General features: G+C 48.5%; 1 protein-coding gene across 6 annotated transcripts in view; it reads right to left on the reverse strand.

The window, feature by feature from the left end:
- Positions 1–19,255, reverse strand: part of LOC128688487 (bestrophin-2-like) — a 237,144-nt gene that overhangs the window by 113,295 nt on the left and 104,594 nt on the right. For all 6 annotated transcript variants that reach the window (XM_070084535.1, XM_070084532.1, XM_070084534.1 and 3 more), the window contains exon 2: positions 10,664–10,798. In XM_070084535.1, the coding sequence (XP_069940636.1) occupies positions 10,664–10,798 (135 nt within the window). The remainder of the gene's footprint in view (positions 1–10,663; positions 10,799–19,255) is intronic.

Raw genomic sequence — 19,255 nt, forward strand, 5'->3', positions numbered from 1 at the left:
GCACATCTCCTGAAGCGCACATCAATCAAATAACTGCTGCAGCATATGGGCGTCTAGCAAACCTCAGAACAGCATTCCGACATCTTAATAAGGAATCGTTCAGGACCCTGTACACTGTGTACGTTAGGCCCATATTGGAACATGCGGCACCAGTTTGGAACCCACACCTAGCCAAGCACGTAAAGAAACTAGAGAAAGTGCAAAGGTTTGCAACACGACTAGTCCCAGAGCTAAGAGGTATGTCCTACGAGGAGAGGTTAAGGGAAATCAACCTGACGACACTGGAGGACAGGAGGGATAGGGGAGACATGATAACGACATACAAAATACTGAGAGGAATTTACAAGGTGGACAAAGACAAGATGTTCCAGAGACTGGACACAGTAACAAGGGGACACAGTTGGAAGTTGAAGACAGAGATGAATCACAGGGATGTTAGGAAGTATTTCTTCAGCCACAGAGTAGTCAGTAAGTGGAACAGTTTGGGAAGCGATGTAGTGGAGGCAGGATCCATACATAGCTTTAAGCAGAGGTATCATAAAGCTCACGGTTCAGGGAGAGTGACCTAGTAGCGACCAGTGAAGAGGCGCTACCTCAACTAGGTGAGTACAACTAGGTGAGTACATACACACACACACACACACACACACACACACACACACACACACACACACACACACACACACACACACACACACACACACATACACTATATAAGAACGTTATAGAAAGACTATAAAAATCGTATCGCTGATGACGGTACACTCTGCTGCCATAAGCAACAGAGCAGGTTAGTACAGTGTGGATGACTAACACTAACACCAGGGAACTGCAATTGTAACGACACAACTGAAGGTATGGGACAGACAGGCAGCGATGAACCACACACCTGACTGAGCACCATCTGCCAGACCTGTCATATAGAAGGCAGCACCATCTGCCAGACCTGTCATATAGTAGGCAGCACCATCTGCCAGACCTGTCATATAGTAGGCAGCACCGTAGCCAGACCTGTCATAAAGTAGGCAGCACCATTTGCCAGACCTGTCATATAGCAGGCAGCACCATCTGCCAGACCTGTCATATAACAGGTAGCACCATCTGCCTGACCTGACATATAGTAGCACCATCTGCCTGACCTGACATATAGTGGCACCATCTGCCTGGCCTGACATATAGTAGCGCCATCTGTTAAACCTGTCATAACAGCACCTTACGATACAATAATGTCCTTTGCAGGGACATTAAAGAGTAAACAGTGACAGAGAGTTTGAAATACAAAGATCAAAGCCAAGGGGATGCTGATGGAAGCTGAGAGCTCAGATATGCCAAAGGGAAGTCAGGATTTCTTTTCTTTTTCTTAGTTTACGAATCATTAGGAAATTAAATTACTCTTCGGAAACGGGTGGAAGCAAATGTTGTTCTCAGTTTTATTATAAACAGATGTGACAGAGCCTACGAGACAGAATTAGTGAAAGTAGTCATGTGTAGTTAGGAGGGACCAGGAACTAGACTACCCACGATACCTCCATCTACATAATTACAGAAATTCTACACCACATACAAAAAAAAAAAAACTGGTTTGCCCACTCAAACCAGGTTTTTGTAAATACTAGATAAAAACCAGTCTAGCTGCCTGATGAAAAAATAAGCGACAGACGCCCACTTGTTTTATATGACCAAAATTAAATAATAAGTAAACAGACAATTAAAAACTATGAAGAAAAAAGCATTGAAGACTGTTCCAGTATTTATATACACTGAAGACTGTTCCAGTATTTATATACACTTTAGACTGTTCCAGTATTTATATACACTGAAGACTGTTCCAGTATTTATATACACTGAAGACTGTTCCAGTATTTATATACACTGAAGACTGTTCCAGTATTTATATACACTGAAGACTGTTCCAGTATTTATATACACTGAAGACTGTTCCAGTATTTATATACATTGAAGACTGTTCCAGTATTTATATACACTGAAGACTGTTCCAGTATTTATATACACTGAAGACTGTTCCAGTATTTATATACACTGAAGACTGTTCCAGTATTTATATACACTGAAGACTGTTCCAGTATTTATATACACTGAAGACTGTTCCAGTATTTATATACACTGAAGACTGTTCCAGTATTTATATACACTGAAGACTGTTCCAGTATTTATATACACTGAAGACTGTTCCAGTATTTATATACACTGAAGACTGTTCCAGTATTTATATACACTGAAGACTGCTAAAGTGTTTATATACACTGAAGATTGTTCCAGTGTTTATGAACACCGAAGACTGTTCCAGTGTTTATAAACACTGAAGATTGTTCCAGTGTCTACAAACACTGAAGATTGTTCCAGTGTCTACAAACACTGAAGATTGTTCCAGTGTCTACAAACACCGAAGAGTGTTCCAGTGTCTACAAACAGTAAAGACTGTTCCAGTGCAAGCTGAGAGCTCAGATATGCCAAAGAAAAGTCAGGAATTTTTTTTTTTGTTTTTAATTTACTGATCATTATGAAATGAAATTAGTTTTCGGAAAGCGGTGGGAACAAACGCTGCTGTCAGTTTTGTTATGGACAGATGCGAAAGAGCCTACGAGACAGAATTAGTGAAAGTAATCAGGTGTAGTTAGGTGGGACCAGGAACTAAGACTACACACGGTGCCTCCAACTATATAAGTACATACATTAAGCACTACACACACACCTCTACTAACAGCTAGTAATACAAAAAAAAAACTGGTTCGCTCACTTAAACCAGGTTTCTCGCGATACTAGATAAAAACCAATCTAGCTGCCTGATAAAAAAGTAAGCGACAGACGCCTAAGTGTTATATATAACCAAAGTAAATAATACAAAAACAAACATTTAAAAACTGTGATGAACGAAGAGACCTTCAATTAAGACCCACAAGTTAGGGAGCGGGGGAGTGGGGACAGACGAAGAATAACTGGTGAGAGGAAGGTCTTAAGTTGTAGATAGAGAGCTGGGGCTAAACCCAGAAGCAAGGCGATGTGAAACAGATGTTAACGATGATGGAAGAAACACTAGAACACACAGAACACGATGTGCTGGTTGATCTTGAGTAGTGTGTGTGTGTGTGTCGTGATATTGATGGTGAATGGTGGGTGGCAAATGGCTGATGGCGAGGACGGGGAGGGTGGCTGCTTCATGGTGATTAGTCAGTTGAGATGCAGTAGGTTATTGGGAATCGGGACTGTCACTCATCCGTTTTGTCGTGTGTAAATACATTTTTTATGTCGTTAAATCTTGACCTATGGACGATGAGTGTTCTTGTCAGCTTGGTCTGAAGTGCTGGGTCTTCTAACGCTTGTTTTATGGTATCTGGCAGTGTTGAGATACAGCAGTAGGTGTCTGGGCTGTTTGTAAACTTTACTCTTCTTGCTGTTGCTTTCTTGTACAGGTTGGTCAAATTTATGTCACTTTCGTGATGTGCAGTTGTATAGAAAGTGATGCTTTTCCAGTGGAGGTAAGGAATGACATTTTCTGTCTCTTCTTTATCAACATGTTGATAAACTGGTGGTGTAGTTTCCCTTCTTGTTTGGTAGATGGAGCGTTGGAGGTGAGGTCACTCATTGGTCCACTGCCGTGGTGCTGAGAGAAGACGATGGTGGAGGCGAGGCAGCTGATTGGTCCATTGCAGTGGTGGTGGAATGAGGCGGTGGTGGTCTCTCATTGGTGGTTCTGGATTCAAATAGTTATCATCATCTTCAAAAAGCATGTCAAGGCGTTTCGTGAACACAGATCCTTTAGTTCTCGTGTATGGAGAGGTTGAGATGGCAAAGCCACTGTCGTCGAGGGTCTTCATCGCAGTTGGTGTAAGGACTTTCTCAGCCTCCTCATCATCAGTGAAGGTGACGAGGAAAGCGTCTTTTAGTGATGCAATGCCCGAAAACTTGACCTGCAGACAGTTTTTCAGGGTAGACGCAAGTTCAAGTTTCGAGGCATCGTTGACGACAACGTTTTTATGTTTGATCTTCACACGATGTGAAATCGTGGAAAAGTTGTCACTTGGAGAGAGGTAGAAGTTCCGCTTCCCAACCGGGATCGTAGGGATACTGTATGATAAGAGACAGAGCTGCTGTGACAGTACAGGACAGAGTCTACAGAGCGAATCCTGAAACTGTGATGAAATAAACACTGAAAACTGCTCCAGTGTTTACAAACACTGCAGAAGTCTTCATATCTAATCAAGCATTTAAAGAGACTAGAAAAAAAGTGAAAAAGTTTGCAAGGAAAATGTTCCAGCAGCTGACAATGTTGACCTGTGACAAGACTCAAGCATCAACCTGATGACATTAGAGATAAAAAAAAAAAAGGGCCAAACATTATTATAACGTAAGAGATGCTCAAAGAAGTTTATAGAGTAAACAGTGACAGAGATTTTGATATGCAGAGATCAAGGTAAGGGGATGCTGATGGAAGCTGAGAGCTCAGATATGCCAAAGGGAAGTCAGGGTTTTCTTTTTGTTTGTTTACTGATTATTAGGAAATGAAATTTTCGGAAAGCGGTGGAAGAAAACGTTGATCTTAGTCTTGTTATAGACAGATGTGAAAGAGCCTACGAGACAGAATTAGTGAAAGTGGTCAGGTGTAAGTAGGTGGGACCAGGAACTAGACTACCCACGGTGCCTCCAACTACGTAACTACAGACATTCAACACCACCCACACACCTCTACTACTAACAGCTCGTAAGTAATACACACACACACACACACACACACACACACACAAATGCGTGGAATATGCATAGATAAGGAGAGAGGCCCAGCGGCAATACGAGAATGACAGTATCGAAAACCAAATCTGACCCACTGCTGTTGTACAGCCACATCAGGAGGAAAACAACAATCAAGGAGCAGGTAATCAGGCTGAGGAAGGAAGTGAGATCACAAGAAACGACCAAGAAGAGCTCAAAATAAGGTTTAAGGAAGTATTTTCAGTGGAGACAGAAAGGACTCCAGCAAACTGGAATGGTAGGGTACACCAACAAGTGCTGGACACACTACACACAACCGAGGAGTAAATGAAGAGGCTGGTAAGCGAACTAGATACCTCAACGACGGTGGGACCGGACATCTCTCCATGGTTCCTGAGAGAGGGAACAAAGGCTCTGTGTGTACCACTAACAACAATCTTCAACACATTTATCGAAAAGGGGCAACTACCTGAGGTGTGGAAGACAGCAAATGTAGTCCAAATATTTAAGAAAGGAGACAGACAGGCAACATTAAACTACAGACCAGTGTCACTGACATGTATAGTATGCAAAGTCATGGAGAAGCTTATCAGAAGAGTGGTGGAACACTTAGAAAGGAATGAACTTATACACGGTAACTAGCACGGTTTCAGAGAATGGAAATCCTGTGTCACTAACCTCCTGGAATTTTACGATAAGGTGACAGAAGTAAGACAAGAGAGAAAGGGGTGGATTGACTTCATTTTCTTGAACTGTATGAAGGCTTCAGACAAAGTTCCACACAAGAGATTAGTGCAAAAGTTAGACGAACAGGAAGGAACAACAGGAAAGGCACTGCAATGGGTCAGATAATGCCTGGCAGGAAGGAAACGACGAGTAATAGCACCTGACGAGGTGTCTGAGTGGGCGCATATAACGAGCGGGGTTCCACAGGGGTCAGTCCTAGAGCCGGTGTTGTTTCTGGTATATGTGAATGACATGACAGAAGGAATAGATTCAGATTTGTCTCTGTTAGCAGACGATGTGAAGCTAATCCGAAGAATTCAAGCGGATGAGGATCAGGTAGGTTTACAAAGGGATCTGACCAGGCTGCGTGGATGGTACAACAACTGACTCCCGCTGTTTAACCCCACCAAGTGCAAAGGCATGAAGATTGGGGAAAGTCAAATAAGACCGCAAACGGAGTACAGCCTAGGGTGCCAAAGGCTGCAAACCTCGCTCAAGGAAAATGATCTTAAGGTGAACATCATACAGAACACATCTGAGGAGCACATCAACCAAATAACTGCTGCAGCGTATGGGCGCCAGGCAAACCTAAGAATAACATTTTGATACCTGAGTAAGAAGTCGTTCAAGACACTGTACACCGTGTACGTCAGACCATACTGGAGCATGCAGCACCAGTATGGTGCTGCATACTGCTGGAAGACAGGAGAGACAGGGGTAGACATGATAACGACATTTAAAATATTGAGAGGAACTGACAAGGTGGACAGGGCCAGAATGTTTGAGAGATGAGACACAGTAACAAGGGGACACAACCTGACGTTACCAACTCAGATGAGTCACAGGGATGTTCTGAAGTATTTCTTCAGTCATAGAGTTGTCAGGAAATGGAACAATCGGGAGAGTGATGTAGTGAAGGCATGATCCACACAGAGCTTGAAGAAGAAATACTATTACAGCTCATGGAGGAGGGAGTGAACCTAGTAGCGACCAGCGAAAAGGCGGGGCCAGAAGCTGTGAATCGACCCCTTCAACCACGAACAGGTGAGCACAAATAGATGAGTACACACCTCCACCATTAACACCTCGTATGAAATACATACATGTAAGGAGCCACTACTCGACCCCTGCAACCACGTATAAGTGAGTAAACACACACACACAAAAAAAACCGTGCGCCCACCCACACCATAACGAAACAAGTTTACGTGTTTAAACCAGTTTTTTGGAAATACTGGATAAAAAACAGTAGCAGTCTGACATATGCTTAAGTGTTATATATAGCCAAGAGTAAATAACACAATAACAAACAATTAAAAACTGTAACGAAATAAACATTGAAGACTACTCCAGTGTTTACAAATACGTAATTTTACATAGATAATTACACACACACACACACACACACACACACACACACACACACACACACACACACACACACACACACACACACACACACACACACAGTGCTATTTCTGGTATTTGTGAACGACATGACGGAAGGAATAGACTCCGAAGTGTCCCTGTTTGCAGATGACGTGAAGTTGATGAGAAGAATTCGTTCGATCGAAGACCAGGCAGAACTACAAAGGGATCTGGACAGGCTGCAGACCTGGTCCAGCAAATGGCTCCTGGAGTTCAATCCCACCAAGTGCAAAGTCATGAAGATTGGGTAAGGGCAAAGAAGACCGCAGACGGAGTACAAACCTCACTCAAGGAAAAAGATCTTGGGGTGAGTATAACACCAGGCACATCTCCTGAAGCGCACATCAGCCAAATAACGGCTGCAGCATATGGGCGCCTAGCAAACCTCAGATCAGCATTCCGACATCTTAATAAGGAATCGTTCAGGACCCTGTACACCGTGTACGTTAGGCCCATATTGGAGTATGCGGCACCAGTTTGGAACCCACACCTAGCCAAGCACGTGAAGAAACTAGAGAAAGTGCAAAAGTTTGCAACAAGACTAGTCCCACAGCTAAGAGGTATGTCCTACGAGGACAGGAGAGATAGGGGGGACATAATAACGACATACAAAATACTGAGAGGAATTGACAAGGTGGACAAAGACAGGATGTTCCAGAGATTGGACACAACAACAAGGGGTCACAGTTGGAAGTTGAAGACACAGATGAATCACAGGGATATTAGGAAGTATTTCTTCAGCTACAGAGTAGTCAGGAAGTGGAATAGTTTGGGAAGCGATGTAGTGGAGGCAGAATCCATACATAGCTTTAAGCAGAGGTCTCAGTAGTAGTAACCAGTTACCAGTAACCAGTGTACCAGTAGTTGACTCACTACCAACCGTCTCTGCCTGAGTCACTGTCTGAATTCATATTGTGCTGACCAGCAGTATTCAAAGACCCCCTCACATATGGGTACTGTGGGCGGCAGTCAGTGTTACGAGAGTGAGCAAGGAGACAAGGTTACGGCTGTAAGGGCGCTCCCCACATTATCTGTAATTATACGTACTACCAGCCTACGTGAGTATTACTTAACCCAATCCACGTGTTCGAACTCCCACATGATAGAGGTATAATAAAGCTCACGGTTCAGGGAGAGTGACAGGAATGCTACACTGGCAGGAAAAAAACACAAGAACGTGTGGAGGACAGATGAGAAGACAAAAGAAAAGCGGAAGGGTTTACCTGACATAAAGATCACAGTAATAAGGTTGAGTCAGGAAGCAGCGTTCACAAGGTCGTCAAGTAACAAAGGTCACATCGAGGTGCAACAAAACAATAAAAGCAATAAATTAACCTAAAGTAGAAAGTCTGGACGCTATCAGATAGATAAATGTCTATTGAAACATCTATATTATTAATGAATAGTTTGTAACATGAGACCGAATGAAATGACATAAAATAGTAATAATAATAACAATAATAATAATAATAATAATAATAATAATAATAATAATAATAATAATAATAATAATAGTAATAATAATAATAATAATAACATTAATGATAAAACAACAACAACAACAACAATATTAATAATAAAAATAATCATAATCATAATAATAATAATAATAATAATAATAATAAAAACAACAGTCACAAACAGATCTGTTTGTGACTTGATTATAATGCATTTGTTTCTTCTGTTCCAGTGCTCCAGTGTTCCAGTGTTCCAGTGTTCCAGTGTTCCAGTGTTCCAGTGTTCCAGTGTTCCAGTGTTCCATTGTTCCATTGTTCCAGTGTTCCAGTGTTCCATGCGATAATGACCTAGTAATGTCAGCGTGAACTACTGTCCTTGTTGTTGTTGTTGTTGTTGCTGGGGGACTACTATTGTTGTTGTTGTTGCTGGGAAACTACTGTTGTTGTTGTTGTTGTTGTTGCTGGGAAACTACTGTTGTTGTTGTTGTTGTTGTTGCTGGGGAACTAGTTTTGCTGTTGTTTTTGTGGAACTGCTGTTACTGTTGTTATTGTTGTTGCTAAGGAACTACTATTGTTGTTGTTGTTGTTATTGTTTGATGAACTGCTGTTGTTGTTATTGTTGGGTGAACTACTGTTGTTATTGTTGCTATTATTGGGTGAACTATTGTTGTTTCTGCCAAGGTTCCAGGTGTTCCATACACAAGTTGGCTAAGACAGCGCTGATGGGGGACCCCATTCCCATACCATAGGTTTGTTTGTAGAGACTGTTGTTGAAAGAAAAGCAGTTGACGTTAATGTAGAGTCCGTTCAGGTCAACGAAATCTCTGGGAGGTAGAGGGAGGTAGAGGTCATGAGTGACTACGTCGTAGAACGTCAATGGCTTGTGTAGACGTAACTTCCCTCTTCACTACACAAGCCATTGACGATCTCCGACGTAGTCACTCTGGATCTTAATCTTTCTCTACCTCCAGGAGATTTCGATGACCTGATCGAGCTCCTTTCAACAACAGTCTCTACAAACAAACCTATGGTATGGGAATGGGGTCTCCCATCAGCGCTGTCTTAGCCAACTTGTGTATGGAACACCTGGAAGGTGAACATTTCACCAGTATCATCCCACCAGCGTCACTTGGTTACGTTATGTGGACGACGTCCTCATAATAACTCTCGAACGTTTTGATGTGCGGAATCTTCAGGCAAGGCTCAACGTAGTTGAACCGGCTATCCAATTTACACTTGAAGAATCCAATGACAAGTTACGTTTTCTAGACGTCCTCATTTACAAAGTAGATAACACTCTAAGGTTTACAGGAAGCCTACAAACAAAAGCAATCTCAGACACTTCTATTCCAGTCAACATACTAAGACCAAAAGAGGCATCATGATTATCGGATTTTTTTTAAGAGCATCCCCAATTTGTAGTCCAGAGTTTCTTGACGAAGAATGTACATACAGACACTAAACCTTCACCGAGCTACATTTTCCTTCCTTTTTCATCAAGGACTGCAAGAACTCTTCAGATCATCAACTCACCACTCAGTAACACCACTCCTAACAAAGTTATAACCCTTCCTTACTGCCAAGTTACACTGAACGTCTCTAAAGTACTCGCACAAGCTGATACTAGAGTCGTCATCACAACCAGCACTTCCATAAAAAAAAACTTGACTAGGAAAAGCTTGAAGAACCTTGAACCAGTCAATGCGGGGATTTACACTATACCCTGTGGAGGTTTGATGGAATATACGTAGGTGGAACAGCAAGAAACCTCGAAACACGTCTCAGTGAACACATTAATGCATGTAGGAACGATAATTTGAACAATGCCTGTGTACAATGCCTACTACTACTACTACTACTACTACTACTACTACTACTACTACTACTACTACTACTACTACTACTACTACTGTTGCTACTGCTATTATTACTACCACTAATACTACTGCTATTACTATTTATAACGATTATATTATGATATCTCTCTCTAATACCTTATATATACCCTCTGTGTCACTGTATTGTTTGTAAGGGCTTGGCAAATCTCATTTTACCTAACAGTATAAGTGGTGTACAAAAGAGTACCAGTGATGTACATAGCAATACCAGTGGTGTAAATAGCAGTACCAGTGGTGTAAATAGCAGTACCAGTGGTATACAGTGGCTGAAATGCTAAGGGAAGTGGCAACAGTCCCACCGTGTGGACTGAAGTACCCAAATAACACCCTAAAAACACACACACACACACACACAGGCGGGGCCAGGAGCTGAGTCTCGACCCCTGCAACCACAATTAGGTGAGTACATGCAAGTGAATGTCTTACTTGTCCGGCCATGGGATAGCCATGTACTGCTGCCACCACCTGGATGCTACGAAGGAGACGTAGAAGCCCAGGATGAAGGAGAGAGGGATGTAGTTCATGTAGGTGTCGCAGTAGAGCACCGCAACCTCGAACCTCCTGTAGGTGAAAACAAGAAGAAGCTGGGGTTAAGAAGGAAGGTGCTGCCTTCAGCTTTTGGCTTGCTGATCACCCAATACATACTCTCTATTAAATATTTTTTTAATTGTCTCCCCTTAGTGGTTACGCGGTACAAAAAAAAGAGAGAGAGATGGATAAAAAATCGTGATGGAAGAATCGAAGTTAATTACAAGTGAGTGGAGAGAAGGCGAGTGTACCACAGCAGTGTACCACACCAGTGGACCAGCACCAGTGTACCAGTACCAGTGTACCACACCAGTGTAACAGCACCAGTGTACCAGCACCAGTGTACCACACCAGTGTTATAGCACCAGTGTACCACACCAGTGTACCAGCACCAGTGTACCAGTACCAGTGTACCACACCAGTGTAACAGCACCAGTGTACCAGCACCAGTGTACCACACCAGTGTAACAGCACCAGTGTACCACACCAGTGTACCAGCACCAGTGTACCACACCAGTGTAACAGCACCAGTGTACCAGCACCAGTGTACCACACCAGTGTACCACACCAGTGTACCACACCAGTGTACCAGCACCAGTGTACCACACCAGTGTACCACACCAGTGTACCACACCATTATACCAGTACCAGTGTACCACACCAGTGTACCAGCACCAGTGTACCACACCAGTGTACCACACCAGTGTACCAGCACCAGTGTACCACACCAGTGTACCACACAAGTGTACCACACCATTATACCAGTACCAGTGTACCACACCAGTGTACCACACCAGTAAACCAGTACCAGTGTACCACACCAGTGTACCACACCAGTGTACCACACCAGTGTACCACACCAGTGTACCACACCAGTGTACCACACCAGTGTACCAGCACCAGTGTACCAGCACCAGTGTACCACAACAGTGTACCACACCAGTGTACCACACCAGTGTACCACACCAGTGTACCACACCAGTGTACCACACCAGTGTACCACACCAGTGTACCAGCACCAGTGTACCACACCAGTGTACCACACCAGTGTACCACACCAGTGTACCACACCAGTGTACCAGCACCAGTGTACCACACCAGTGTACCACACCAGTGTACCAGCACCAGTGTACCAGCACCAGTGTACCACACCAGTGTACCACACCAGTGTACCACACCAGTGTACCACACCAGTGTACCAGCACCAGTGTACCACACCAGTGTAACAGCACCAGTGTACCAGCACCAGTGTACCACACCAGTGTACCACACCAGTGTACCACACCAGTATACCAGTACCAGTGTACCACACCAGTGTACCACACCAGTGTACCACACCAGTGTACCACACCAGTGTACCAGCATCAGTGTACCAGCACCAGTGTACCACAACAGTGTACCACGCCAGTGTACCACACCAGTGTACCACACCAGTGTACTACACCAGTTTACCAGCACCAGTGTACCACACCAGTGTACCACACCAGTGTACCACACCAGTGTACCACACCATTATACCAGTACCAGTGTACCACACCAGTGTACCACGCCAGTGTACAACACCAGTGTACCAGGACCAGTGTACCACACCAGAGTACCACACCAGTGTACCAGCACCAGTGTACCAGCACCAGTGTACCAGCACCAGTGTACCACACCAGTGTACCACACCAGTGTACCACACCAGTGTACCAGCACCAGTGTACCACACCAGTGTACCAGCACCAGTGTACCACACCAGTGTAACAGCACCAGTGTACCAGCACCAGTGTACCACACCAGTGTACCACACCAGTGTACCACACCAGTGTACCAGCACCAGTGTACCACACCAGTGTACGTACCGCACCAGTGTACCACGGTGTACCCAGCGCCCAGTGTACCACGCCGGTGGCACGGCGCAGTGTGCCACACCAATTAACAGCACCAGTGTACAACAGTGTACCACGCAGTGTACCGCACCGTTTTACACGCAGTGTACCAGCACCAGTGTACCACGCAGTGTACCACACCGGTGCCACCGTTTATACCAGTACCAGTGTACCACGCAGTGTACCATACCAATTGTACGCAGTATACTGATGCCGGTGTACGCAGTAGCACACACCAGTGTACCTTTGTTGCCAGCCTGTTGTACCAGCACCAGTGTACGGCACCGGTGGCCACAACAGTGTACCCGCAGTGTACACCAGTGTACCCACGCCAGTGTGCCCACGCAGTGTACCACCCAGTGTACACGGTGTTCCACGGTGCCACACCAGTAATGCACCCATTGTTGAAGTACCCGGTGTGGCAGTACTTTTGGAGTGTACCACCGGTGTATGCACCAGTGTACCACGCAGTGTACCGCGCAGTGTGCCACCGGTGTACCCACGCCGGTGTACGCACCGGTGTACCAGCGCAATGTATCACGCAGTGCCTTCACGCAATGTACACAGCGTACCACGCAATGCAAACACGCCAACACGCAGTGCCATCACTGTACCAGCACGTTGGTACGGTGTACCACGCAGTGTACCAGCATGTGCCACGCGGTGCGCCGCGCGGTGCTGCCACACCAGGCGCGCACGCAGTGTACCACACCGAAAGTGCGCAGTGTACCAGCGCAGTGGACCAGCGGCGGTGCCAGCAGCGAGGTGTACCCAACGGCGGTGGCACCGCGGCAGTGTACAACACCAGTGCACCAACACCGGTCATGCCAGCACCAGTGGCGCGGCACCAGTGTACCACGTTGCCCACCAGTGCTTGATGTACACCGGTGTACCAGCACCAATGTACCAGCGCAGTGTACCCAGCGCAGGTGTACCAGCACGATGTGCCAACGGTGGCGCAGCACCGTTGTGCCAGTGCTTTGGCACAGTGTACCACCACCAGTGTGCCGCGCAGTGTACCGCAGCACCAGTGTACCAGCACGGTATTCACACCAGTGTACCACGCAGTGTACACACGTTCCACGCAGTGCACCGCACCGTATGCTACCAATTACCACACCAGTGGCGCACGCAGTGTGCACCAGTGTACCAGCACCAGTGTACCACACCAGTGTACCAGCAGCAGGACACACACCAGTGTACCAGCACCAGTGTACCAGCAGCAGGACACATACCAGTGTACCAGCAGCAGGACACACACCAGTGTACCAGCAGCAGGACACACACCAGTGTACCAGCAGCAGGACACACACCAGTGTACCAGCAGCAGGACACACACCAGTGTACCAGCAGCAGGACACACACCAGTGTACCAGCAGCAGGACACACACCAGTGTACCAGCAGTAGGACACACACCAGTGTACCAGCAGCAGGACACACACCAGTGTACCAGCAGCAGACACACACCAGTGTACCAGCAGCAGGACACACACCAGTGTACCAGCAGCAGGACACACACCAGTGTACCAGCAGTAGAACACACACCAGTGTACAGCAACAGACACACACCAGTGTACCAGCAGCAGGACACACACACAGTGTAACAGCAGCAGGACACACACCAGTGTACACCAGTAGGACACACACCAGTGCAGCAGCAGGACACACACAGTGTACAGCAGCAGGACACACACCAGCAGCAGGACACACACACAGCAGTGTACCAGTGTACCAGCAGCAGGACACACACCTGTGTACCAGCAGTAGGACACACACCAGTGTACCAGCAGCAGGACACACACCAGTGTACCAGCAGCAGGACACACACCAGTGTACCAGCAGCAGGACACACACCAGTGTACCAGCAGCAGGACACACACCAGTGTACCAGCAGTAGGACACACACCAGTGTACCAGCAGCAGGACACAGGTGTACCAGCAGCAGGACACACACCAGTGTACCAGCAGCAGGACACACACCAGTGTACCAGCAGCAGGACACACACCAGTGTACCAGCAGCAGGACACACACCAGTGTACCAGCAGCAGGACACACACCAGTGTACCAGCAGTAGGACACACACCAGTGTACCAGCAGCAGGACACACACCAGTGTACCAGCAGCAGGACACACACCAGTGTACCAGCAGCAGGACACACACCAGTGTACCAGCAGTAGGACACACACCAGTGTACCAGCAGTAGGACACACACCAGTGTACCAGCAGCAGGACACACACCAGTGTACCAGCAGCAGGACACATACCAGTGTACCAGCAGCAGAACACACACCAGTGTACCAGCAGCAGGACACACACCAGTGTACCAGCAGCAGGACACACACCAGTGTACCAGCAGCAGGACACACACCAGTGTACCAGCAGCAGACACATACCAGTGTACCAGCAGCAGGACACACACCAGTGTACCAGCAGGACACATACCAGTGTACCAGCAGCAGAACACACACCAGTGTACCAGCAGCAGGACACACACCAGTGTACCAGCAGCAGGACACACACCAGTGTACCAGCAGCAGGACACACACCAGTGTACCAGCAGCAGGACACACACCAGTGTACCAGCAGCAGGACACACACCAGTGTACCAGCAGCAGGACACACACCAGTGTACCAGCAGCAGGACACACACCAGTGTACCAGCAGCAGGACACACACCAGTGTACCAGCAGCAGGACACACACCAGTGTACCAGCAGCAGGACACACACCAGTGTACCAGCAGCAGGACACACACCAGTGTACCAGCAGCAGGACACACACCAGTGTACCAGCAGCAGGACACACACCAGTGTACCAGCAGCAGGACACACACCTGTGTACCAGCAGTAGGAACACACCAGTGTACCGGCAGCAGGACACACACCAGTGTACCAGCAGCAGGACACACACCAGTGTACCAGCAGCAGGACACACACCAGTGTACCAGCAGCAGGACACACACCAGTGTACCAGCAGCAGGACACACACCAGTGTACCAGCAGCAGGACACACACCAGTGTACCAGCAGCAGGACACACACCAGTGTACCAGCAGCAGGACACACACCAGTGTACCAGCAGCAGGACACACACCAGTGTACCAGCAGTAGGACACACACCAGTGTACCAGCAGCAGGACACACACCAGTGTACCAGCAGCAGGACACACACCAGTGTACCAGCAGCAGGACACACACCAGTGTACCAGCAGCAGGACACACACCAGTGTACCAGCAGCAGGACACACACCAGTGTACCAGCAGCAGGACACACACCAGTGTACCAGCAGCAGGACACACACCAGTGTACCAGCAGCAGGACACACACCAGTGTACCTGCAGCAGGACACACACCAGTGTACCAGCAGCAGGACACAGTGTACCAGCAGCAGGACACCAGTGTACCAGCAGCAGGACACACACCAGTGTACCAGCAGCAGGACACACACCAGTGTACCAGCAGCAGGACACACACCAGTGTACCAGCAGCAGGACACACACCAGTGTACCAGCAGCAGGACACACACCAGTGTACCAGCAGCAGGACACACACCAGTGTACCAGCAGCAGGACACACACCAGTGTACCAGCAGCAGGACACACACCAGTGTACCAGCAGCAGGACACACACCAGTGTACCAGCAGCAGGACACACACCAGTGTACCAGCAGCAGGACACACACCAGTGTACCAGCAGCAGGACACACACCAGTGTACCAGCAGCAGGACACACACCAGTGTACCGGCAGCAGGACACACACCAGTGTACCAGCAGCAGGTACCAGTGTACCAGCAGCAGGACACACACCAGTGTACCAGCAGCAGGACACACACCAGTGTACCAGCAGCAGGACACACACCAGTGTACCAGCAGCAGGACACACACGAGTGTACCAGCAGCAGGACACACACCAGTGTACCAGCAGCAGGACACACCAGTGTACCAGCAGCAGGACACACACCAGTGTACCAGCAGCAGGACACACACCAGTGTACCAGCAGCAGGACACACACCAGTGTACCAGCAGCAGGACACACACCAGTGTACCAGCAGCAGGACACACACCAGTGTACCAGCAGCAGGACACACACCAGTGTACCAGCAGCAGGACACACACCAGTGTACCAGCAGCAGGACACACACCAGTGTACCAGCAGCAGGACACACACCAGTGTACCAGCAGCAGGACACACACCAGTGTACCAGCAGCAGGACACACACCAGTGTACCAGCAGCAGGACACACACCAGTGTACCAGCAGCAGGACACACACCAGTGTACCAGCAGCAGGACACACACCAGTGTACCAGCAGCAGGACACACACCAGTGTACCAGCAGCAGGACACACACCAGTGTACCAGCAGCAGGACACACACCAGTGTACCAGCAGCAGGACACACACCAGTGTACCAGCAGCAGGACACACACCAGTGTACCAGCAGCAGGACACACACCAGTGTACCAGCAGCAGGACACACACCAGTGTACCAGCAGCAGGACACACACCAGTGTACCAGCAGCAGGACACACACCAGTGTACCAGCAGCAGGACACACACCAGTGTACCAGCAGCAGGACACATACCAGCAGCAGGACACACTCCAGTGTACCAGCAGCAGGACACACACCAGTGTACCAGCAGCAGGACACACACTAGTGTACCAGCAGCAGGACACACACCAGTGTACCAGCAGCAGGACACACACCAGTGTACCAGCAGCAGGACACACACCAGTGTACCAGCACCTGTGTACCAGCAGCAGGACTCACACCAGTGTACCAGCAGCAGGACACACACCAGTGTACCAGCAGCAGGACACACACCAGTGTACCAGCAGGACACACACCAGTGTACCAGCAGCAGGACACACCAGTGTACAGCAGCAGAACACACACCAGTACCAGCAGCACACACACCAGTGTACCAGCAGCAGGACACACACCAGTGTACCAGCAGCAGGACACACACCAGTGTACCAGCAGCAGGACACACACCAGTGTACCAGCAGCAGGACACACACCAGTGTACCAGCAGCAGGACACACACCAGTGTACCAGCAGCAGGACACACACCAGTGTACCAGCAGCAGGACACACACCAGTGTACCAGCAGCAGGACACACACCAGTGTACCAGCAGCAGGACACACACCAGTGTACCAGCAGCAGGACACACACCAGTGTACCAGCAGCAGGACACACACCAGTGTACCAGCAGCAGGACACACACCAGTGTACCAGCAGCAGGACACACACCAGTGTACCAGCAGCAGGACACACACCAGTGTACCAGCAGCAGGACACACACCAGTGTACCAGCAGCAGGACACACACCAGTGTACCAGCAGCCAGCAGCAGGACACACACCAGTGTACCAGCAGCAGGACACACACCAGTGTACCAGCAGCAGGACACACACCAGTGTACCAGCAGCAGGACACACACCAGTGTACCAGCAGCAGGACACACACCAGTGTACCAGCAGCAGGACACACACCAGTGTCCCGGCAGCAGTACCAGACACACACCAGTGTACCAGCAGCAGGACACACACCAGTGCAGCAGGACACACACCAGTGTACCAGCAGCAGGACACACACCAGTGTACCAGCAGCAGGACACACACCAGTGTACCAGCAGCAGGACACACACCAGTGTACCAGCAGCAGGACACACACCAGTGTACCAGCAGCAGGACACACACCAGTGTACCAGCAGCAGGACACACACCAGTGTACCAGCAGCAGGACACACACCAGTGTACCAGCAGCAGGACACACACCAGTGTACCAGCAGCAGGACACACACCAGTGTACCAGCAGCAGGACACACACCAGTGTACCAGCAGCAGGACACACACCAGTGTACCAGCAGCAGGACACACACCAGTGTACCAGCAGCAGGACACACACCAGTGTACCAGCAGCAGGACACACACCAGTGTACCAGCAGTAGGACACACACCAGTGTACCAGCAGCAGGACACACACCAGTGTACCAGCAGCAGGACACACACCAGTGTACCAGCAGCAGGACACACACCAGTGTACCAGCAGCAGGACAGAACACACACCAGTGTACCAGCAGCAGGACACACACCAGTGTACCAGCAGCAGGACACACACCAGTGTACCAGCAGCAGGACACACACCAGTGTACCAGCAGCAGGACACACACCAGTGTACCAGCAGCAGGACACACACCAGTGTACCAGCAGCAGGACACACACCAGTGTACCAGCAGCAGGACACACACCAGTGTACCAGCAGCAGGACACACACCAGTGTACCAGCAGCAGGACACACACCAGTGTACCAGCAGCAGGACACACACCAGTGTACCAGCAGCAGGACACACACCAGTGTACCAGCAGCAGGACACACACCAGTGTACCAGCAGCAGGACACACACCAGTGTACCAGCAGCAGGACACACACCAGTGTACCAGCAGCAGGACACACACCAGTGTACCAGCAGCAGGACACACACCAGTGTACTAGCAGCAGGACACACACCAGTGTACCAGCAGCAGGACACACACCAGTGTACCAGCAGCAGGACACACACCAGTGTACCAGCAGCAGGACACACACCAGTGTACCAGCAGCAGGACACACA

The sequence above is a fragment of the Cherax quadricarinatus genome, chromosome 13 (genome assembly GCF_038502225.1).
Source record: "Cherax quadricarinatus isolate ZL_2023a chromosome 13, ASM3850222v1, whole genome shotgun sequence".
NCBI classification, from domain to species: Eukaryota; Metazoa; Arthropoda; class Malacostraca; order Decapoda; family Parastacidae; genus Cherax; species Cherax quadricarinatus.